This window comes from Balaenoptera physalus (assembly GCF_965194825.1).
Source record: "Balaenoptera physalus genome assembly, chromosome: 1".
NCBI classification, from domain to species: Eukaryota; Metazoa; Chordata; class Mammalia; order Artiodactyla; family Balaenopteridae; genus Balaenoptera; species Balaenoptera physalus.
Genome location: NC_138882.1, coordinates 195,399,079 through 195,423,754, shown reverse-complemented (window position 1 = coordinate 195,423,754; position 24,676 = coordinate 195,399,079). Strand labels below are relative to the sequence as shown.

Genomic DNA, 24,676 nt, shown 5'->3' with positions numbered 1-24,676 from the left:
AGCAGCCAAGCGCGGTGACGTTAAAGGCAAGTGGGAGAGAGCGGGGCTGCGCGTGAACCGCGAGGAAACGTGAAACCCGGTTCTCTAGACTGGAGTCCTCGTCTGAAAACAACGGCCATCAGCTCAAAACTGAAGACACACACTTATTCCTTCTGGGTGATGAGGTGACGGGCTCCATGATAAAATCGGAGAATTTCAAAGCGAAGGCAACTGATCCACTTTCTCAGGTCTTCCCCGTGTGGGCGGGGGTGGGGGTGGGGGTGAGGGGAGGGGCAGGAGGAGAGCCGCGGAGAGAAGAGAGCAGCTGTACCTCCCCAGGGAGGCCTTCAGGAACTGCACGGCCTTCCGATGGTTCTTCTGGGCGGCTTCCACCAGCTTCTGGTGCCTGAGCCCGCGCTCCTTCTGCAGGCACACGGATCTCCTGCAGGGACACGGGGCAGCGGGAACAGGGACACGTCCTGTGCAGGCTCGGCCGCAGAGGGCCCGGGACCAGGGCCAAGTGCATGAGGAGGGAGGGCCCTGCGCTGTGCCTGGTAGGGGGCGGGGCCGTGGGGACCCTGTGCGTGTCCACAGGCTCGGATCCCACGGAAGCAGCAGGAAGATCTGGCAACGGGTTGGACGAGGTGGGGAGTGGGAGCAGGAGGGCCTGTGAGGACCCCGTGCGGGGGGCGAGGGCGGGAGGGCCCCTGGGGGGGTGGGGAGGCCTGCAGCACACCTGGTCCACCTGCCCCGCCCTCAGAAGCAGCTGCCCGCGGCGAACGGGCGGTGTCGGGGCCTCAGGAGGACAGGCCATAAGGAGCGGCCAGAGCTGGGAAGAGGGCGGGGCGTCCAGGAGGGAAGCGGCCATCAGGTCAGGGAGCGAGCGTGGCCCAAGCCACTCTGCCCAGGCTGGGGCTGGGTGGGCAGGGGCGCAGGCGTGGGCTGGGAGGGGGGTCGCAGGCGTGGGCCGGGGGGGTCGCAGGCATGGGCCGGGTGGGGGTCGCAGGCGTGGGCCGGGGGGGTGTCGCAGGCGTGGGCGGTGGGGGGGCGGCAGGCGTGGGCCGGTGGGGGGTCGCAGGCATGGGCCTGGGGGTGGTCGCAGGCGTGGGCCGGGTGGGGCGCAGGCGTGGGCCCGGGGGCCCCAGGCCTGGACCTACCGCACCCTCAGCAGCCGGTTCCGCTCTGCCCTCGCCGAGGCCCCCCTCTCCGGGAGGCACCTCCTGGCAGCCGGGGCCTCCGCTCGGGCCGACTTGCGGGCGTCCTCCAGCTGCCTCTCCTGGATCTCGTTGTGCCACATGGCGCTCCTTGCAAACGGGAGGCGCTTCTGTTTACGCTGGCACAGGGGCTGGAGAGCCGGGCCACGCCCCCCGCGCAGCGTCCACTCCAGGGATCCGCCACCGAGTCTGACCAACACCCAGGCCCCTTGTCTCCCGCAACACCGCCGTGCTCTGCCCCTGCAGCCCTGCTCTCTGGGCCCAGGGACGCAGTGACCGTGCCACATGGCACCCGCCACGAGCTTCATGCTTTGCTTACGTGCCTCTCATTCCCGTGAAAACAGGCTCCCCGAGGCAGGGACTCCAAGTGTTTTACTCACTGCTGACCCTACATGGTTACGTCGGGGTCTGGCACTCAGCAGGTGCTCAGTGACCGTGAGTGACGCCGTCTAAGCCACCGAGCCCCAAGTTCACACGTGCCCCTGAAGGAAGCCCTTGGGGACAGCAGATGCCTGCTGCGTGGCCCGCCTGCCCTCAGCCCACACTTGGGGGGACTCATCGACGTCCCTGCGGCCTGGGGTGCCCTTGAGCCTGGGCACACAGACTCTGGCAGTAACATAGGAGGGCCCTGAAGGCACGTCCCCCCGAGAATAGGTTCAAGGGGTCACTACGCTGTCCAAGGGGATGTTGACTAGGAATGGGAACCGGGTGGGCTTCCAACGGGAGCCAGTGAGACCCCCGGGCTGCCCTGCTCAGGGGTGAAGCGGACAGCAGTGGACTCTACGGCCATGAAGGGAGATACCGGCCACGCACGAGGACATGAATGCCTCTCATGGCTGCTGTGTGGCATGGAGGAGACGGGCACGGGGAGTAAACACTGCAGGGTCTGCACACTTAACACTAAGGGGCAGAGGACACCCGCGGTCGCCTGGGGCCAGCACTGCTGATGGACAGGACGCACAAGGGACGTTTGACATGCATTTTCCTGCATGTAAATTAGACCTAAATAAAGCTGATTAAAAAGAAAGTAAATGGGCAGCAGCCACGCCCACATGAGGAAGGGCAGGCAGGTGGGCTAGGGGGGGTCAGGGCCGGCCGCAGCGGGGCAGGGTCAGCAGACTGGTACTTGGCGGGAGGAGAAGCGAGCGAAAACACTGAAGGTAATGAGAGACAGGTTCCAACTGTCGGAGAAGAGGTGTCCCATCAGACAGGGGAGATGAGGGCGCACCTCTGGTTCTGCTGGAGCTGGAATCACGGGTGTCAACTCCTGGTTCTAACGCAGACACACAGAGACGTGCACATGCTTCCCAGTGGGTCCACCTGGCGCCCAGCCCTAGGTCCCTAAACACCACTCTCCCCTGTGAGAAACCAAGGCTCCGTGGACAACCGGCTAGGTCCGGGACTGGGGCGGACAGGAAACAAGTGGGCTAGGAACACGTTGTTACCCCAGAAAGCACTCGAAGAACCACAGGGAGCCTGCTTGAAAGAGGTGCTACTGGCCCAACTGGGGGTGACTGGAGCATCAAAATAAATAATGATGATGGGGCTTCCCTGGTGGCGCAGTGGTTAAGAATCCGCCTGCCAATGCAGGGGACACGGGTTCGAGCCCTGCTCCGGGAAGATCCCACATGCTGTGGAGCAACTAAGCTCGTGTGCCACAACTACTGAGCCTGCGCTCTGGAGCCCGCAAGCCACAACTACTGAGCCCGCGTGCCACACTACTGAGCCCACGCACCTAGAGCCCGTGCTCCGCAACAAGAGAAGCCACTGCAATGAGCAGCCCACGGCACCGCAACGAAGAGTAGCCCCCGCTCGCAGAAACTAGAGAAAGCCCGTGCACAGCAACGGAGACCCAACGCAGCCGAAAATAAATAAATAAATAAATTTTTAAAAAATGATGGAGCAGGTTATAACCCACTGCGTAGAGCAGAAGTCGAAGAGTCTACACTGACACATGGAGAAACACGGGGAAGAGCGCGCTGTTCTTTACAGCGGGACGCTAACTCGTACATTTAGAAGGAATTACGGAGTTAGAAAATCGCCCTTTGGCGACCATCAGCATAACTGATTCAAGCGAGAAGCATCAATAAATGCAAACACCAGAGCGTGAAAGGGATGAGGATGGGGTCTTCCAGTCTCACAGTATGTACCACAAATTCCATGTTAGTTTCCAAAGCAAAAGCGTGACTCTGCATTGAAGAAACCCTGCATGGGACTTCCCTGGTGGTCCAGTGGGTAAGACTCTGTGCTCCCAATGCAGGGGGCCCGGGTTCGATCCCTGGTCAGGGAACTAGATCCCACATGCATGCTGCAACTAAAGATCTCACATGCTGCAACTTAGACCTGGTGCAGCCTAAATAAATAAATAAAATAAATATTTTTTTTAAAAAGTGTAAACTTTAGGGACTTCCCTGGTGGTCCAGTGGTTAAGACTCTGCGCTCCCAATGCAGGGGGCCTGGGTTCGATCCCTGGTCGGGGAACTAGATCCCACATGCCGCAACTAAGACCCAGCGCAGCCAAATAAATAAATAAATAATTTTAAAAAATGTGTAAACTTTAAAACCAAAAAAGAAACCCTGCACACCCCATCTCGATCAAGTGACCAAAGTTCCCCCACTGGAAATGGGACCGGTGGCCATCGTGAGCCTCGTGGGCGGGCAGCACGTGGGGGATTCTAGACCACCGCCCCGAGGAAACATCACACAAAGGCAACTTGGGGGACCTTTCCTGTCCCGGATGCTTCAAAACCGTCAAGGTCATGAGCGTCACGGGAAGACTGAGGGTCTTTCCTACTGGAGGTGGGGCGACCCCATGCAACCCCCCCAGGTGTGAAGTGTCACCGGGATGGTGGGGAGAGCAAGGGGACACCGGGGGTTCTTGGTGCTATTTCTGCAACTCTTCTGTGAACTTGAAATTGTTTCAAAATTTACAAGTTTTAAAAAAACCTAAATGGACCATACAGTGATCCGACACAGGCAGGGCCCCGGGGGCTTCGCGGCGCTGGTGCGGACCAGCCCGGTGCCGGCTGGTGCAGAGAGGAAGCTGCCAAGACAAGCTCCGCGTACAGGATTCGACACAGCGCAGCCGTCTCCTTGCCGGGGTGGGGGGAATGCTCGCAGAAAAGGTGTAAAGCTCTTTTAAAAATCGTGCTGGTCGTTCTATGGAGGCTCAAAGAGCAGGAAAAAAGGAAAAAGAAGCTGATTTCACAGTTCCTGAGAACTCAGACAAACATGGAGAACGCGCAAAACACTTAAACAATGGAAAGTCTCAGCTACCTTTCAATTTTTAGGCAGCTTGAAAGTCAAGCACAAAATGTCACTCTTCATCTTCAAACCCGTCCCTGCTCGACGGCCTGGACTTACACGCTCTCCTGCAGCACGGCCGTCATCTTCGCCTGCAGGTCCCTCTCGTTCCCCAGCTCTGAGCACAGGCGCTGGGACGCTGCCTCGAGGCGACCCACGGCTGCCCTGCAGAGGGCAAGTGGGTCAGGGTCTCAGGGGCTGCCGGCCTTCAGGCTCAGCGACGCCTTCGCCTGACTTTTCCTCTAAACTGGCCGACTGGGAGGGCAGGGTTGTGGCCGAAGGAAGGCTTCTCCTGGGCCCACTTCGTTGATCTGACCCCGCTCCCGCCCCCTCCCGCCCCCTCTCCACTGGCCTCTCATTCTTACAAGGATGGGGAGCCGGCCCCCTGGTTGCCAGCCCCTCAGGAAGGACCCAGCACACTCACCTAACGACTAGAAGCATCTCGGGGGCCAAAAAGCCACTGAGAGACCCTCCTGGCTGAGCCCACTCTGAGATCTCCTACTTCCTCTCCCCCTGCCCTCCTGGTCACCCAAGCCAGTTACACTCTGAGGTGTAGCCACTTCGTGGGGGCGCTCAGATGAACAGAGAGGTGCACCGCCCCCCAAGACACCCCTCTAAGGGCAGGAGCGGGCGGGGCATCTCTCGGAGAACGGCCTCGGGGGACACTGACCAGAGGGCTCTGCTCTGCAGGCACGTGGCCTGGCGTCCTCGCCTGCTGCCCCGGGCCCTGCGCTCACCGCCCCACCCCAGCCATTGTGCCGCTGTTCCTACCACTCACGTCCCAGCCTGCAGATCCCCTCCTCAGGGAGGCCTCCCCTGGCCACCTGCCTCGAAGTGACCGCCCCTCCTGACTCGTGGCCACCTGGTCCCTGATGTCCACTTGGGTTGCCCGATTCCCACACGGCCGGGAAGTGGGTCCACCCCCCGCGCCCGCCGGCCCCAGGGCCCCACCTCCGACCTACGTGTTGCCGGCGGCTCTCTCCGCGGCCAGGTCGGCCGCCACGCTCTCCTGCTGCCTGGCGAGGAGCCCCGTCCTCCGGCGGCAAGCACGCAGCTCTGCCCTGAAAGTTGGCGCCGGCATCGGTAAAGGGCTCCCTGCACCCCAGGCCCTCCGATCGGGGCGGGGCCGGCAGCCGGCACAGGCTCTCCTGTGGGCATCTCAAGCGTTTCTGAGTAAAGTTTCGTGATGTCATCAATTTGCTTTCAAGTTTCAACTTTTCTGTGTTTGAAACTTTTCTTCGCAGACATTAGAGAACACACTGCAGTGTCGCCGCCAATCGGACAGGAGTGGAGGGCGGGGAACCCCGCACAGATGGGCCCCGGCCAGAGCCCGGCCCGCCCCACTCACCTCGTTTTCTGAATGAAAAGGTCTTTCTCTTCATGCAGCTGGTCCAGGTGGCTCAAGTCCCTCCGCAGGAGTGAGGCCTGCGTTCTGTCCTGGACGGCTGGTCTCTGCTTCCTCTTGTCTGCGTTCTGCTCTTTCCCTGGACTTAACGCAGAAAGGACCCCCGCTGCCATCGCGTGGGGAGCGCGTCCTGCCCCTCCCCCTCTCCCGGGTTAATTACCAGGAGCTTCCTGGGTCCGCCTTGTTCTCAGCCTCCCCAGGGACAGAGCCCAGCACAAACTCCGGATCCTCCAGTTCATCTGTTTCTAGAAATAGAGTGAGAGTTAAAACAACAGAAAGCAGATGGAGACCTTCAAGCCTGAAGTTCCAGGGTAAATCCTGACACACGCAAACTGGGCAATGATGCGATGGCGGCTCAGAGCAGTGGTTCTCAAAGTGTGGCCCAGGGAACCCTTCCAAGGGGTCTGCAAAGTCAAAACTATTTTCATAATAATAGCAAAACGCTATTGTCTTTCCCACCCTTGTTTCATGAGCGTAGAGTGGAGTTTTCTAAAGGCCACATGACGAGATATCACGGCAGACTCGTCAGAGGCAGACGTGAAATCCAGCTGCCTGCTCGTAAACCAGGCCCTTCATGCTACATACAACAGGGTCATTATCGCCATTTTAAGCAATAACAAAAAACTGGGGAACTACAGTCAGCCACTGAACTTCAAAGTCGCAGCCACGTGGCTCTTTCTTCTGATTAAACACGGAATAATATAAGCTACCTTTTTGAGAAAAAAAATCTGAGTTTAAAAGATGTAGTCTCTCTGAAAAAAGGAAATTAAAGGGCAACTATTAAGCACATCGTTTGTCTTCTGTGGGTTGAAACGTGTCTTATCTGTGAAAAGACCTTTCTTAATTACCATCCTCCACAAGGGGGGCGTCGTCCAAAAGCTTCTTAGGGAACAGGCTGGCACCTTCTTCCATCTTGGGAGGCAGAAATTAGCTACAAAAATTTTTACAAAACATAGATGACACATTAAAAAAAACCCTAAAAAACCGGATTTCATAAGAGTTAACAATTTCTCTTGTAAAAAGACATTAAGAAAATGAAGAGAGGCCACAGAATCTGAAAAAATATTTGCAGTACATATATGTAACAAAGGTCTTGTACTCAGATTATATATAAAGAACTCCTAAATAACAGCAATAGAAAGTCCAAACCCCAATTGAAAAGGGACAAAAATTTTAGAACAGACACGACAAAAGAAGATGCACGAATGACCATAGGCTCATGGAACTTTGTAAACATCATTAGTCACCAGGGAATCAAATCAAAACCATAACCAGACACTACTACACACCTGTTAGAACACCCCAAATCAAAAACACCAAATGCTAAACCATAACACTAGATGCTATCAACATATACTAACCATAGGACCCAGAAATCCTACCGTGAGGTATCTACCCAAGAGAAACAGAAGTATGTCCACAAAAAAACTTGTACAGGAATGATCACAGCAACCTTATTCACAACAGCCCCAAACTGGAAACAATCCAAATGTCCATCATGATGAGAACTGATTCTGAGAAACAGATTCTGGCACATTCATACAAAGGAATAATAGTGATAAAGAGAGCGAAGTCTGATGCACAGAGCACCACCATGAACCTCAGAAACACCGTGTTAAGTGCAGGAAGCCAGACACAGAAGAGCACGTGTGAAGCCCCAGAACAGGCAGGACTAAAGGGCGACGACAGGAATGAGACGCAGATTCTGGGCTAGAGGCGGGGGATGGGGACGGGGGGGGTGCTATGAGGAACTGGGGGGAGGACGGAAACGGTCTGCATCTGGTTTTGGGTGGTGGCTACACAGGTGTACACAAGTGTCAAACTCACACTAGTGGACATTTAATCTGTGTGCATGTTACAGCGTGTACACGTTATCTCAATAAAACGCGGGCACAGAGTCCAGAGACAACTCCTAAGGGGTTTCAGAATATTCATTACAGTTTGATAATCATTTCGGGAACATTGGGAGCTGCCTGTGTAGAACTTGGTACCAATGTTGATATTAAATGTTGATATTATGGACGAGGTGCTGAAATTGTAGACCAGTTTGTTTTCATTGCTGAATTTAGCAACTGCTCCAGAATAAGTCACTGAAAAATATTTTCAAAGCCTAATAATGTTTCCTTGATAAATCATTAATAAATCAATGCCAGTCATTTATTTTTTAAATGCTACAAAAAACCCCTTTGTGCATTAAAGCCCTGAGAGGCAGAATTTTGAGGCATCTTGTAAAATACCAACAATATTCCTCCCAATTGAAGACACCTATTAGTCTACCAGCCTGCGGATGGTGGATGCGGGGCTTTCAGAAGATGCTTACAAAGTGGTCCAGCCTGTCCTGCCCTGGGCTCGTGAGTTCCATGCGCTCATCACGTCGTGTATAAAACACAGTGTAACCGACGCCCCCCCGTGGGTCACACTCTGCTAAGAGGAGGGACGTCTCACACAGCTCCACCTGCAGCGACAACATCAAACCACACACGCTCTGAATGTCCAGCTGAAGACGGTGGTTCCAGACAGGGGTTCCCTGATCCCCTTCAAATCCTCACTAGAACAACCATGGCAGGATTCAGTGTTTTCAGGACACGAGTCTACAAGGATGAGGCAGACGCGAGAAGAACAGTGGGAACACAACAGGAGCCAGCGTGTGGAAGGACGTGCAGTGAGGGGCTCCAAGGCCCTGCGGGCATCGCACAACCTGGGGGTCAGGAGCCGGGCGCCTCTGACGTGCGGGTGAAGTGGGATCAAACACAGAGATTTGCTAAAATGTGCTTAAGAAGCACGTGGACCTTCTGTTTGAGAATTGGCTGGCCAGCGTGCAAATAACCAAAAATGCTGGAAAAATTGTATTTTAATTGTCTTAAGGGTCTTGAAGAATTGACATTATGAAATTATCAGGTCAAAATCTAAGTGAAGACAAGAATACAAATAGATGAAGTGACCAAGCTAAAGAAAAGTGTCTTATCAAATTAGATTAAAAAAAACCACCAACAACAAAAACAACAAAAATCTAACTTTTTACTATTTATTTTTTATTTTTTAAAAATTTATTTATTTTTGGCTGCATTGGGTCTTCGTTGCTGCGCGCGGGCTTTCTCTAGTCACGGAGAGCAGGGGCTACTCTTCATTGAGGTGCGCAGGCTTCTCATTGCGGTGGCTTCTCTTGTTGTGGAGCACGGGCTCTAGGCGCGCGGGCTTCAGTAGTTGTGGCACGTGGGCTCAGTAGTTGTGGCTCACGGACTCTAGAGCGCAGGCTCAGTAGTTGTGGTGCACGGGGTTAGTTGCTCTGCAGCATGTGGGATCTTCCCGGACCAGGGCTCAAACCCGTGTCCCCTGCATTGGCAGGCGGATTCTTAACCACTGTGCCACCAGGGAAGCCCACTTTTTACTATTTAAAAGAGAATTCTAAAGCAATAACGTACAGAAGCACTGCATTTTCAAAGTCAGACAAAGACGCCCTGTATAGAAACTGTAACAGGAAGCTGCTGACGTTGTCTAGAAACAGACAAAAATACTTTAGGCAAAAAGCAGTAACAGCAGTAAGAGGGTCAGGTCATCACCAGATGCTCAGCTCACCAGGAAGATACAACAGTGGTAAATCCACTTGTATTCAAATGCATAGCCACTAAATAAACAAAGCAAAGATTGGCAGAACAAGGAGAAAGAGTCAAAAGTACAAACCCTAGTGGGAGATTTTAACACACCTCTCTCAGGAACTGACAACAAAACCAGATAAAATAAGTCATTAATGACACACATTTAAACAACATCATTAACAAACTGAACCCCACAGACATACATAGAACAAAAGCAACTATGGAAATTTAAGTGCTCCCTTAAACCATTACACAGAATATTTACAAAAACTATCTACTGGCCCCAAAGCAGGACTCAACAAATTTCAGATAACTAAAATCATACAAAGCTTATTCTCTGAACAAATTAATCAGCCCAAATCAATAACAAATAGAGAAAAGCAGCCAAGATGGGGGAGTAGGAAGACCCCTGAGCTCACATTCTCCCATGGACACAAAGAGAATCACCCTATTCACAGAGCAACTAGTGACGAGAAAGACCAGAAGCTTAAAAGAAAAGACTGTCTACAACTGAAGATGTACAGGAGGACTCACAATGGGCTGGGCAGGAGGGGCGGAGCCGCAGTGTAGTCAAGACCCAAACTCCCAGGTGGGTAAGCTGCGCACGGGACGATAATCACAACCGCAGAGGTTCACCCCAAGGAGTCAGGGCTCTGAGCCCCATGTCAGGCTCCCCAGCCTGGGGGCCCTGCACCAGGAAGTCGAGCCCAAAGAACATCTGGCTCTGAAGGCGAGCGGGGCTTCCTTCCAGGGGAGCCAGAGGGCTGTGCGAAATAGAGACGCCGCTCTTAAAGGACACAAAATCTCACGTGCTCAGGGCCCAGGACAAAAGCAGGAAATTGAGAGGAGCCTGGGTCAGACCCACCTGCTGATCTCGGGGAGCCTCCTGGAGAGGCTGCGGGCAAGGGCAGCTCGTCCTGGGGACACAGTCACTGGTGGCAGCTATTTTGGGGGCAGCTCGTTCTAACACAAGGACACTGGTGCTGCAAGCGCCATTTCAGAATCCTCTCTCTGGCTTATTAGTGCCGGGACCTGCCCTGCATACCAGCCTGTAGGCACCAGTACGGGGATGCCTCAGGCCAAGCAGCTAGCTGGGCAGGGGCATAGCCCCACCTGCCAGCAGGCTGGCTGCCTTAAGACTCCCTGAGCCCACAGCCGCCCCAGGACCTCGCGCTGTCCACCTGAGGGCCCAGGACCCAGTCCCGCTCACCACTGCCCAGCGCCAGCCCCAGGACCAGCATCACCCACTAGCGGGCAGTACCAGCCACAGGACCCCCTGGACCCTGGCCCTACCCACCAGTGGGCTGACTTCAGGACTCCCAGGCCATTTACATCAATGGACAGATTATCTAGACAGAAAATCAATAAGGAAACACTGGCCTTAAATGACACATTAGACCACATTAATTGATCTATCTAGAACATTCCATCCCAAAACAGCAAATACACATTCTTTTCAAGTATACATGAAACATTCTCCAGGACAGATCACATGCTAGGCCACAAAATAAGTCTCAGTAAATTTAAGAAAACTGAAATCATATTAGGCATCTTTTATGATCACAATGCTATGAGACTAAAAATCAACTACAAGAAAAAAACTGCAAGAAACACAAACATGTGGAGGCTAAACAATATGCTACCAAGCAACCAATGGATCACTGAAGAAATCAAAGAAGAAATTAAAAGAATACCTGACACAAATGAAAATGAAAAGCAAAGAATCCAAAATCTGGGATGCAGCAAAAGCAGTTCTAAGAAGGAAGTTTATAGCAATACAAGCTCACCTTAGGAAACAAGAAAAATCTCAAATAAACAACCTAACCGCACACCTAAAGCCTAACCCTAAGTAGAGAAAGCAGAACAAACAAAACTCAAAGTTAGTAGAAGGAAAGAAATCATAAAGATCAGAGCAGAAATAAATTAAATAGAGACTTTAAAAAACAATCAGAAAGATCAATGAAACTAAGAGCTGGTTCTTTGAAAAGATAAACAAAATTGATAAACCTTTAGCCCAACTCATGAAGAGAAGAAGAGAGAGGGCCCAAATCTAGAAAATCAGAAGTGAAAAAGAAGTCACAACCAGAAATATAGATCAATGGAACAGGACAGAAAGCCCAGAAATAAGTCCACACGCTTACAGTCAATGAATCTACAACAAAGGAGGCAAAAATATACCATGCAGAAAAGACAGTCTCTTTATTAAGTGGTGCTGGGAAAACTGAACAGCTACATGTAAAATAATGAAATTAGAACATTCTCTAATACCATACATAAAAATACACTCAAAATGGATTAAAGACCTAAATGTAAGACCAGATACTATAAAACTCTTAGAGGAAAACATAGGCAGGACACCCTTTGACATAAATTGTAGCAATATCTTTTTGCTTCCACCTCCTAGAGTAATGAAAATAAAAACAAAATAAACAAATGGGACCTAGTTAAACTTCAAAGCTTTTGCACAACAAAGGAAATCACAAACAAAATTAAAAGACAAGCCAGAGAATGGGAGAAAATATTGCAAATGAAGTGACCGACAAGGGATTAATCTCTAAAATATACAAACAGCTCATGCAGCTCAATATCAAAAAAACAAACAAACTAATCAAAAAATGCACAGAAGATCTAAATAGACATCTCTCCAAAGAAGACATATAGATGGCCAAAAAGCACATGAAAAGACGCTTGACATCGCTATTTATTAGAGAAATGCAAATCAAAACTACAATGAGGTTATCACCTCACACCAGTCAGAATGGCCATCATCAAAAAGTCTACAAACAATAAATGCTGGAGAGGGTGTGGAGAAAAGGGAACCCTCTTGCACTGTAGGTGGCAAGGTAAATTGGTACAACCACTATGGAGAACAGTATGGAGGTTCCATAAAAAACTAAAAATACAACTATCATACGGCCCAGCAATCCCACTCCTGGGCATATATCTGGAGAAAACCATAATATGAAAAGATACATGCACTTCCAATGTTCATTGCAGCACTGTTTAAAATAGCCAAGACATGGAAGCAACCTAAATGTCCATCAACATACAAATGGGAAAAAAAGATGTGGTACATATATACAATGGAATATTACTCAGCCATAAAAAGGAATGAAACAATGCCATTTGCAGCAACATGGAAGGACCTAGAGATTATCATACTAAGTGAAGTAAGTCAGACAAAGACAAATGTAATATGATATCACTTACATGTGGAATCTAAAATAAAATGGTACAAATGAACTTATTTACAAAATAGAAGCAGACTCACAGACTTCGAAAACAAACTCAAGGCTACCAAAGGGGAAAGGTGGGGGGAGGGATAAATGAGGAGTTTGGGATTAACATATATGCACTACTATGTATACAATAGACAATCAACAAGGACCTACTGTATAGTACAGGGAACTCTACTCAATATTCTGTAGTAATCTATATGGGAAAAGAGTCTGAAAAAGAATGCATATATGTATACGTATATCTGAATCACTTTGTTGTACACCTGAAACTAACACAATATTGTAAATCAACTATACTCCAATATAAAATAAAAATTAAATTAAAAAAAGAAGTTACAACTGATACCACAGATATACAAAGGATCATAAGAGATTACCACAAAAAATTATTTAAAAAAAAACTCCCAAAACACAGAAGTCCAGGACCAGATGGCTTCACAGGTGAATACTCCCAAACATTTAGAGAAGAGTGAACACCTAGCCTTCTCAAACTATTCCAGAAATTTGCAGAGAAAGGAATGCTTCTGAACTCATTCTACAAGGCCAGCATCACCCTGATACTAAAACCAGACAACAATATCACAAAAAAAGAAAATTATAGGCCAATATCACTGATGAACATAGACACAAAAATCCTCAATAAAATATCAGCAAACTGAATCCAACAATACATTAAGAGGATCATACACTATGATAAAGTGGGATTTATACCAGGGATGCAAGGATGTTTCAATATCCACAAATCAATCAATGTGATACCTGACATTAACAAATTGAGGAATAAAAATCATATGATTGGGACTTCCCTGGTGGTGCAGTGGTTAAGAATCCACCTGCCAATGCAGGGGACACGGGTTCGAGCCCTGGTCCGGGAAGATCCCACATGCCTCAGAGCAACTAAGCCCATGTGCCACAACTACTGAGCCTGCACTCTAGAGCCTGCATGCCACAACTACTGAAGCCCACGTGCCTAGAGCCTGTGCTCTGCAACAAGAGAAGCCACCGCAATGAGAAGCCCATGCACCAAAACGAAGAGTAGCCCCCGCTCGCTGCAACTAGAAAGCCCGCATGCAGCAATAAAGACCCAACACAGCCCCAAAATAAATAAATTAATTAATTTTAAAAAAATGGATTGAAGGCTTAAATGTAAGACCAGAAACCGTAAAAATTCTAGAAGAAAATATAGGCAGTAAGATCTTTGACACGGAACTTAGTAATAATTTTAGGATTTGTCTCTTCAGGCAAGGGAAACAAAAGCAAAAATACACAGATGGGACTATATCAAACTAAAAAGCTTTTGTGCAGCGAAGAAAACTATTATCAAAACAAAAAGGCCAGGGACTTCCCTGGTGGTACAGTGGTTAAGAATCCGCCTGCCAATGCAGGGGACACGGTTTCGAGCCCTGGTCCAGGAAGATCCCACATGCCACGGAGCAACTAAGCCTGTGCACCACAACTACTGAGCCTGCGCTCTAGAGCCCATGAGCCACAAGTACTGAGCCTGTGTGCCACAACTACTGAAGCCTGAGCACCTAGAGCCCGTGCTCCACAACAATGAGAAGCCCGCACACCGCAACGAAGAGTAGCCCCTGCTCGCCGCAACTAGAGAAAGCCTGTGCGCAGCATCGAAGACCCAATGCAGCCAAAAATAAATAAATAAATAAACTAATTAATTTTTTAAAAGGCCTTCTACTAAATGGCAGATGATATTTGAAAATATATCCAATAAGTGGTTAATATCCAAAATATATACGAACTCATACAACTCAACATTGACAAACTGAACAACCTGATTAAAAAATGGGCAGAGGATCTGAATAGATATTTTTCCAAAGAAGATATACAAACGCTGGCCGAATACGGAGGAAAGGGAACCTTCCTGCACTGCTGGTGGGAATGTAAATTGGTGCAGCCACTGTGGAAAACAGTATGGAAATTACTCAAAAAATTAAAAATAGAACTAACATATGATCCATCAATTTTACTCCTGGGTATTTATCAAGGAAAAAACCCCCAAAACACTAATTAGAAAAGATATATGCACCCTTATATTCATTACAGTACTATTTACAATAGCCAAGATATGTAAGCAACGTAAGTGCCCATCAACAGGTGAATGGATAAAGAAGATGTGGTATATATACACAATGGAGTACTACTCAGCCATAAAAAGAATGAAATCTTGTCATCTGCAAAAATAAGGATGGACCTCGAGGGTATTATGCTAAGTGAAATAAGTGAGGTAGAGAAAGGCAAATAATGTATGATTTCACTTATATTTAGAATATAAAAAAACAAAACAAATGAACAAACATCATAAAACAGAAACAGAGTCATAGATACGGAGAACAAACAGGTGGTTGCCAGAGGGGGTGGGGATGAGAGGGGGGAGAGAAATAGGTAAGAGAGATTGGAAGGTACAAACTTCCTGCTGAAAAATAAACAAGTCACAGGGATGAAATGTACAGTGCGGGGAATATAACAATAACTATATAGTATCTTTGTATGGTGACCTATCGTAACGAGACATACCCTGTGATCACTTTGAAATGTACAGAAATATCGAATTATTATGTTGTGTAACAGGAACTAACATAGTGTTGTAGGCTAATTATATTTCAAAAACAAACAAAATCATAGAAAAAGAGGTCAGATTTGTAGTTACCAGAGGCGGGGGATTGGGGAAGGGGGAATTGGATGAGGGCCTAAAAACGTACAAACTTCCAGTTACAAGATAAATAAGTTCTAATGATGTAATGTACAACATGATAAATGTAATTAACACTCTGTATGTTATATATGAAAGCTGTTAAGAGGGTAAATCCTAAGAGTTCTCATCACGAGGAAGAATTTTTTTCTATTTCTTTAATTTTGTACCTATATGTGATGATGGATGTTCACTAAACTTATTGTGGCGATCAGTTCATGATGTTTGTATGTCAAGTCATTATGCTGTGCACCTTAAACTTATACAGTGCTCTATGTCAATTATATTCCAATAAAACTGGAAGAAAAAAATCAAATCAAAAACTATGAATTCACCTCATTTTTTGAAAATAAGAAACATACTTCTAAATAACCCATGGGCCAAAGGAAAAATCATACTGACAATTATAAAATGTTTTTAACTAAGTTATAATGAAAATATCATATATCAAACTGAGTGTAGCCAAGGTAGAACAGAGTGAATTTGTAATCCTAAATGCTCATATCAGGAACGAGACAGGCTAAATATTAATGTGCTAAACATCCAACTCAAGGGGTTATAAAAAGAGCTGCGATATAAACCCAAAGAAAGTAGAAGGAAGAAAACAAAAAAGATTAGAAATTAATGCTGCAAGACAAACATGTGATAGAGATGTTCCTCAAAGCCAAAAGTTTGTACTTTTAGAAGATTTATAAAACTGACAAATCTCTAATAAAACTGATAAATAAAAAGAGAAAGAACAAATCATCCATATAAGAAGAAAAGGGTCTCTAACTATAGATACTACAGACATGAAAAAATGTAAAAATGTCATGAAACACTTTACATCAATAAATTTGCAAATTTAGACAATGGACAAATTATTAGAAAAATATTACTAACCAAAATTGTTTTGAGAACAAAAAATAGAAAACTTGAAAATTCCCACAGGCGTAAAAGAAATTCAATCAAGAGTCAAATATGGGGACCCTGGGAGGGCTCACGCCAAGGAGAACTTCCCGGAAGTGCTGCTGCCAGTGTCCTTGTCCTCACGGTGAGGCACAGCCACCCCCCGCCTCTGCAGGAGACCCTCCAACACTAGCAGCTTCCATGGACCCCTGATTGCTGCTTGAGGAGAATTGCCCTGTGGATTTGACTGACCAACGATTGTGATATAAGCAGTTTCAGGTGACTGGCCCAGCAGGAGTGAGAAGAATTTATCTTCAGTATAAACTTCATTATTCCACAGTGTCTCTTCATTTGCCTGGGAGATGAGAATATTGACACTCAAGGAGATTAAGCAATGGAGTACTTTCACTGCTCAAATGTAATGATGCCATGATTCTGATGGAGTGTTGATCACCCCTCATACACTGCTTTCTTCACCCAAGTGCTAATTCCATCTTATCAGACGCTGTGTCCTTTCCTGGCTGAGGAAACCAGGATCTACAGTGAGGGCAGACAGCAGAAGCAAGAAGAACTACAATCCTGCAGCCTGTGGAACAAAAACCACATTCACAGAAAGATAGACAAGATGAAAAGGCAGAGGGCTATGTACCAGATGAAGGAACAAGAAGAAACCCCAGAAAAACAACTAAATGAAGTGGAGATAGGCAACCTTGCAGAAAAAGAATTCAGAATAATGATAGTGAAGATCATCCAGAACCTCGGAAAAAGAATGGAGGCAAAGATCAAGAAGATGCAAGAAATGTTTAACAAAGATCTAGAAGAATTAAAGAACAAACAAACAGAGATGAACAATACAATAACTGAAATGAAAAATACACTAGAAGGATTCAATAGCAGAATAACTGAGGCAGAAGAAAGGATAAGTAACCTGGAAGACAGAATGGTGGAATTCACTGCTGCGGAACAGAATAAAGAAAAAAGAATGAAAAGAAATGAAGACAGCCTAAGAGACCTCTGGGACAATATTAAACACAACAACATTCGCATTATAGGGGTCCCAGAAGGAGAAGAGAGAGAGAAAGGACCCGAGAAAATATTTGAAGAGATTATAGTCGAAAACTTCCCTAACATGGGAAAGGAAATAGCCACCCAAGTCCAGGAAGCACAGAAAGTCCCATACAGGATAAACCCAAGGGGAAACACGCTGAGACACATAGTAATCAAATTGGCAAAAATTAAAGACAAAGAAAAATTATTGAAAGCAGCAAGGGAAGAATGACAAATAACAAACAAGGGAACTCCCATAAGGTTAACAGTTGATTTCTCAGCAGAAACTCTACAAACCAGAAGGGAGTGGCATGATATACTTAAAGTGATGAAAGGGAAGAACCTACAACCAAGATTACTCTACCCAGCAAGGATCTCATTCAGATTCGATGGAGAAATCAAAAGCTTTACAGACAAGCAAAAGCTAAGAGAATTCAGCACCACCAAACCAGCTCTACAACAAATGCTAAAGGAACTTCTCTGAGGGAAACACAAGAGAAGAAAAGGACCTACAAAAACAAAGCCCCCAAAATTAAGAAAATGGTAATAGGAACATACATATCGATAATTACCTTCAACGTGAATGGATTAAATGCTCCAACCAAAAGACACAGGCTTGCTGAATGGATACAAAAACAAGACCCATATACATGCTGTCTACAAGAGACCCACTTCAGACCTAGGGACACATACAGACTGAAAGTGAGGGGATGGAAAAAGATATCCCATGCAAATGGAAATCAAAAGAAAGCTGGAGTAGCAATACTCATATCAGATAAAATAGACTTTAAAACAAAGAATGTTACAAGAGACAAGGAAGGACACTACATAATGATTAAGGGATCAATCTAAGAAGATATAACAATTATAAATATATATGCACCCAACATAGGAGCACCTCAATACATAAGGCAACTGCTAACAGCTATAAAAGAGGAAATCGACAGTAACACAATAATAGTGGGGGACTTTAACACCTCACTTACACCAATGGACAGGTCATCCAAACAGAAAATTAATAAGGAAACACAAGCTTTAAATGACACAATAGACCAGAAAGATTTAATTGATATTTATAGGACATTCCATCCAAAAACAGAAGATTACACATTTTTCTCAGGTGTGCACGGAACATTCTCCAGGATAGATCACATCTTGGGTCACAAATCAAGCCTCAGTAAATTTAAGAAAATTGAAATCACATCAAGCATCTTTTCTGACCACAACGCTATGACATTAGAAATCAATTACAGGGAAAATAACGTAAAAAACACAAACACATGGAGGCTAAACAATACGTTACTAAATAACCAAGAGATCACTGAAGAAATCAAAGAGGAAATAAAAAAATACCTAGAGACAAATGACAATGAAAACACGACAATCCAAAACCTATGGGATGCAGCAAAAGTAGTTCTAAGAGGGAAGTTTATAGCTATACAAGCCTACCTCAAGAAATAAGAAAAATCTCAAATAAACAGTCTAACGTTACAACTAAAGGAACTAGAGAAAGAAGAACAAAGAAAACCCAAAGTTAGCAGAAGGAAAGAAATCATAAAGATCACAGCAGAAATAAATGAAATAGAAACAAAGAAAACAATAGCAAAGATCAATAAAACTAAAAGCTGGTTCTTTGAGAAGATAAACAAAATTGATGAGCCATTAGCCAGACTCATCAAGAAAAAGAGGGAGAGGACTCAAATCAATAAAATCAGAAATGAAAAAGGAGAAGTTACAACAGACACCGCAGAAATACAAAGCATCCTAAGAGACTACTACAAGCAACTCTATGCCAATAAAATGGACAACCTGGAAGAAACGGACAAATTCTTAGAAAGGTATAACCTTCCAAGACTGAACCAGGAAGAAATAGAAAATATGAACAGCCCAATCACAAATAATGAAATTGAAACTGTGATTAAAAATCTCCCAACAAACAAAAGTCCAGGACCAGATGGCTTCACAGGTGAATTCTATCAAACATTTAGAGAGGAGCTAACACCCATCCTTCTCAAACTCTTCCAAAAAATTGCAGAGGAAGGAACACTCCCAAACTCATTCTATGAGGCCACCATCACCCTGATAACCAAAACCAGACAAAGATACTACAAAAAAAGAAAATTGCAGACCAATATCACTGATGAATTTAGATGCAAAAATCCTCAACAAAATACTAGCAAACAGAATCCAACAACATATTAAAAGGATCATACACCATGATCAAGTGGGATTTATCCCAGAGATGCAAGGATTCTTCAATATACGCAAATCAATCAATGTGATACACCATATTAACAAATTGAAGAATAAAAACCATATGATCATCTCAATAGATGCAGAAAAAGCTTTTGACAAAATTCAACACCCATTTATGATAAAAACTCTCCAGAAGGTGGGCATAGAGGGAACCTACTTCAACATAATAAAGGCCATATACAATAAACCCACAGCAAACATCATTCTCAATGGTGAAAAACTGAAACCATTTCCACTAAGATCAGGAAGAAGACAAGGATGTCCACTCTCACCATTATTATTCAACATAGTTTTGGAAGTCCTAGCCATGGCAGTCAGAGAAGAAAAAGAAATAAAAGGAATACAAATTGGAAAAGAAGAAGTAAAACTGTCACTGTTCGCAGATGACATGATACTATACACAGAGAATCCTAAACATGCCACCAGAAAACTACTAGAGCTAATCAATGAATTTGGTAAAGTTGCAGGATACAAAATTAATGCACAGAAATCTCTTGCATTCCTATACATTAATGATGAAAAATCTGAAAGAGAAATTAAGGAAACACTCCCATTTACCATTGCAACAAAAAGAATAAAATACCTAGGAATAAACCTACCTAGGGAGACAAAAGACCTGTATGCAGAAGACTATAAGACACTGATGAAAGAAATTAAAGATGATATCAACAGATGGAGAGATATACCATGTTCTTGGATTGGAAGAATCAATATTGTGAAAATGACTATACTACCCAAAGCAATCTACAGATTCAATGCAATGCCTATCAAATTACCAATGGCATTTTTTACAGAACTAGAACAAAAGAATCTTAAAATTTGTATGGAGTCACAAAAGACCCTGAATAGCCAAAGCAGTCTTGGGGGAAGAAAACGGAGCTGGTGGAATCAGACTCCCTGACTTCAGACTATACTACAAAGCTACAGTAATCAAGACAATACGGTACTGGCACAAAAACAGAAATATAGATCAATGGAACAGGATAGAAAGCCCAGAGATAAACCCATGCACCTATGGTCAACTAATCTATGACAAAGGAGGCAAGGATATACAATGGAGAAAAGACAGTCTCTTCAATAAGTGGTGCTGGGAAAACTGGACAGCTACATGTAAAAGAATGAAATTAGAACACTCCCTAACACCATACACAAAAATAAACTCAAAATGGATTAGAGACCTAAATGTAAGACTGAGCACTATAAAACTCTTAGAGGAAAACATAGGAAGAACACTCTTTGACATAAATCACAGCAAGATCTTTTTTTTTTTTTTTGCAAGATCTTTTTTGATCCACCTCCTAGAGTAATGGAAATAAAAACAAAAATAAACAAATGGGATCTAATGAAACTTAAAAGCTTTTGCACAGCAAAGGAAACCATAAACAAGACGAAAAGACAACCTCAGAATGGGAGAAAATATTTGCAAATGAATCATCGGACAAAGGATTAATCTCCAAAATATATAAACAGCTCATGCAACTCAATATCAAAAAAACAAAGAACCCTATCCAAAAATGGGCAGAAGACCTAAAGAGACATTTCTCCATAGAAGACATACAGATGGCCAAGAAGCACATGAAAAGCTGCTCAACATCACTAGTTTTTTTTTTAATATATTTATTTATTTATTTATTTATTTATTTTTGGCTGTGTTGGGTCTTCGTTGCTGCGCACGGGCTTTCTCTAGTTGCGGTGAGCGGGGGCTACTCTTCGTTGTGGTGCACGGGCTTCTCATTGTCGTGGCTTCTCTTGTTGCAGAGCACGGGCTCTAGGCACGCAGGCTTCAGTAGTTGTGGCACGTGGGCTCAGTAGTTGTGGCTCGCGGGCCCTAGAGCTCAGGCTCAGTAGTTGTGGTGCACGGGCTTAGTTGCTCTGCGGCATGTGGGATCTTCCCAGGCCAGGGCTCGAACCTGTGTCCCTTGCATTGGCAGGCAGATCCTTAACGACTGCGCCACCAGGGAAGCCCAACATCACTAATTATTAGAGAAATGCCAATCAAAACTACAATGAGGTATCACCTCACACCAGTTAGAATGGGCATCATCAGAAAATCTACAAACAACAAATGCTGGAGAGGGTGTGGAGAAAAGGGAACCCTCTTGCACTGTTGGTGGGAATGTAAATTGATACAGCCACTATGGAGAACAGTATGGAGGTTCCTTAAAGAACTAAAAATAGAATTACCATATGACCCAGCAATCCCACTACTGGGCATATACCCAGAGAAAACCATAATTCAAAAAGACACATGCACCCCAATGTTCACTGCAGCACTATTTACAATAGCCAGGTCATGGAAGCAACCTAAATGCCCATCGACAGATGAATGGATAAAGAAGATGTGGTACATATATACAATGGAATATTACTCAACCATAAAAACGAATGAAATTGGGTCATTTGTAGAGACGTGGATGCATCTAGAGACTGTCATACAGAGTGAAGTAAGTCAGAAAGAGAAAAACAAATATTATATATTAATGCATATATGTGGAACCTAGAAAATGGTACAGATGAAGCAGTTTGCAGAGCAGAAATTGAAACACAGAAGAAACGTATGGACACCAAGGCGGGAAAGCGGCGGGGGTGGTGTTGGGATAAATTGGAAGATTGGGATTGACATGTATACACTGATGTGTATAAAATGGATGACTAATAAGAAAAATAAATAAATAAACATTAAAAAAAAAAAAAGTCAAATATGTTCCCACCAAGAAAACTCTAGGCTCTGAGGCTTCCCTATCAAGTTCCATGAAACATTTGAGGTTCAAAATGTTCCAGTTTCACACACTTTCTTCCAGGAAAGAGAACCAGAAGGTCCACTCCCTGGTTTGTTTCGTGGAGCCGCTTAACTTTTGCTACGAGAGCCTGGCAGTGAAAACAGGGAAAGGAAAATCACAGACCAGCCTCAGTCTTGAGGTGAAGTGCCACCAGGCTAAAGCCAGCCGCACGTAGACAGGATGGCACATCACGACAAAGACGGATTTGCTTAGCGTTAGAAATCAAGTCAACTCACCACACGAACAGACCAGAGAAGAGAAATATACAATTGACTCAATGCAGAAAAAAACATTGATGAAATTCAACATCCCACTTACACTTTTTAAAAATGTAGCAAACTGGCATTAGACTTCTTTAATGTGATAAAGAACGTCTGCCAACAATATTCCACAGGCGACGTCATACTTAATCATAAATATTATTAGGACTTCCCTGGCGGTCCAGCGGTCAAGACTCCGTGCTTCCACTGCAGGGGGCACGGGTTGGATCCCTGGTCCGGGAGCTAAGCTCCCCGCAAGCCGTTCGGCGTGGCCAAAAGAAAAAACATCATAAACATTAAAAGCATTTCCTTTAAGACTGAGAACAAAACAAGGTTGCTCTCTGAAGCCACTGGGTCTCCCGACTGGAACAAGCAGAGAAGAAAGAGATACAGGGCATGAGGAGTGGAAGGGGAGACAGTTGTTTTCAGGTAACACGATTGTGCATGTAGAAAATCCAAATGAGTATAGAGATAAATTGTTAATATTACTGAGACAATTTAGTAATGTTGCTAGATATAAATTCGGTAATAAAAATCAATGATATTCCTATTTAATCAGAACAAATAATGAGAAAATAAGATTTGGAAAACTTATCATTTACAATTACACCAATAAATATGAAGTACTTGGGAATAAATACAACAAAAAAGGAGCAAGACGCCCGATGAGAAAATGATGAAGCCCCGTCGGGTGACGTGAAATGAGACCTAAATAAAGAATAAGTGGAGTCAATGACCCAGTTTCTTCAGCAAATGGATGCCACGGGGGGGGGAAAGGGAAGGGGGGCTGTTTTGAATGCAAAAGCCGTGAGAGGCAGGTCAACCACATGCAAGGTGGGGTTCTTGTTTGGAACCTGAGTCAAGCGAGAAACTGTAAAAGACATTTCTGAGGTAATGCGGGAAAATGGACACCAAGTGGTATTAGATTTTATTAAGAAATCAATGTTAACTTGGCTGGGGTTGATAATGAATTTGTGGCTATGCTAAAAATAAGTTCTTTATCCGTTAGAATTGTGTACTAAAGCGTTTACGGGTGAACTTTGACACCTGGGGTTTTCTCTAAAATACATCAGCCAAGCGCTACAAGTGACAAGCAGTAGAAGCAGCAGGGGTGACTCGATTCTGGTGACCAGTGAAGGGGGCTGGGCACCCGACGGTTCATAGGACCACCGCTTGGTGAGTGTGAAATTGTCCATAACAGAAACCTAAAAAGATAAAAGCAATATAAATAAATCAGTGGAGAGATGCACGGTCACGTAACGGACACTCAGTGTTGCCAGGATGCCAGTTCTCTCCAAATTGCTCCACAGAGGCATTAAAACCCCCCCAAACTCCGACAGGGCAGTGTGCTCACGCGTGTGCAAGCGGCGGGCAGGGAATGGACATCTCAGTCCACGTGCTAAGCAGCTGGGCGTCCACCCCGGAAATCAAGTGAAGAGCAAAACTGCTACGGTGGAGGCGGAGGGGCCTTCAGGCCTTCAGGTTTTCTTAAACAAACGTCAAAAACATTAAGTCACAAGAGGAAAAGCTGGTAGAGTCTCGTACACTTAAAAGCTTTGGTTCAGGGCTTCCCTGGTGGCGCAGTGGTTGAGAATCTGCCTGCCAATGCAGGGGACACGGGTTCGAGCCCTGGTCTGGGAAGATCCCACATGCCGCGGAGCAACTAGGCCCGTGAGCCACAACTACTGAGCCTGCACGTCTGGAGCCTGTGCTCCGCAACAAGAGAGGCCGCGACAGTGAGAGGCCCGCGCACCGCGATGAAGAGTGACCCCCGCTCGCCGCAACTAGAGAAAGCCCTCGCACAGAAACGAAGACCCAACACAGCCAAAAATAATAAATAAATAAATAAATAAATAAATATTTTAAAAAGTATAGAGAAAATGTCTTTAAAAAAAAACAAAAACAAAAACTTTGGTTCAGATGACCCCCTAAGGAGAGTTTCAGAAAAACTACAGATTAGAAGATAAATGCAACACATTTCCCAAAAGGTTTACCATCAAGA

General features: G+C 45.5%; 2 protein-coding genes across 10 annotated transcripts in view; one reads left to right on the top strand and one right to left on the bottom strand.

Moving 5' to 3' along the window:
* PRKCZ (protein kinase C zeta) overlaps positions 1-24,676 on the top strand; it is a 164,459-nt gene that overhangs the window by 3,134 nt on the left and 136,649 nt on the right. The window lies entirely within an intron of this gene.
* Positions 1-24,676, bottom strand: part of CFAP74 (cilia and flagella associated protein 74) — an 80,549-nt gene that overhangs the window by 52,579 nt on the left and 3,294 nt on the right. For 7 of the 9 annotated variants that reach the window (XM_082417615.1, XM_082417621.1, XM_082417617.1 and 4 more), the window contains exons 2-8: positions 6,750-6,832; positions 6,062-6,146; positions 5,845-5,985; positions 5,459-5,557; positions 4,557-4,661; positions 1,137-1,283; positions 311-421 (exon numbers count right to left, since the gene is read on the bottom strand). In XM_082417615.1, coding sequence (XP_082273741.1) covers positions 311-421; positions 1,137-1,283; positions 4,557-4,661; positions 5,459-5,557; positions 5,845-5,985; positions 6,062-6,146; positions 6,750-6,813 — 752 coding nt within the window. In that variant the 5' untranslated portion in view covers positions 6,814-6,832. Of the gene's footprint in view, positions 1-310; positions 422-1,136; positions 1,284-4,469; positions 4,662-5,458; positions 5,558-5,844; positions 5,986-6,061; positions 6,147-6,749; positions 10,110-24,676 lie in introns of those variants that run through there. The other 2 variants (XM_082417616.1, XM_082417623.1) reach the window with 2 other exon arrangements.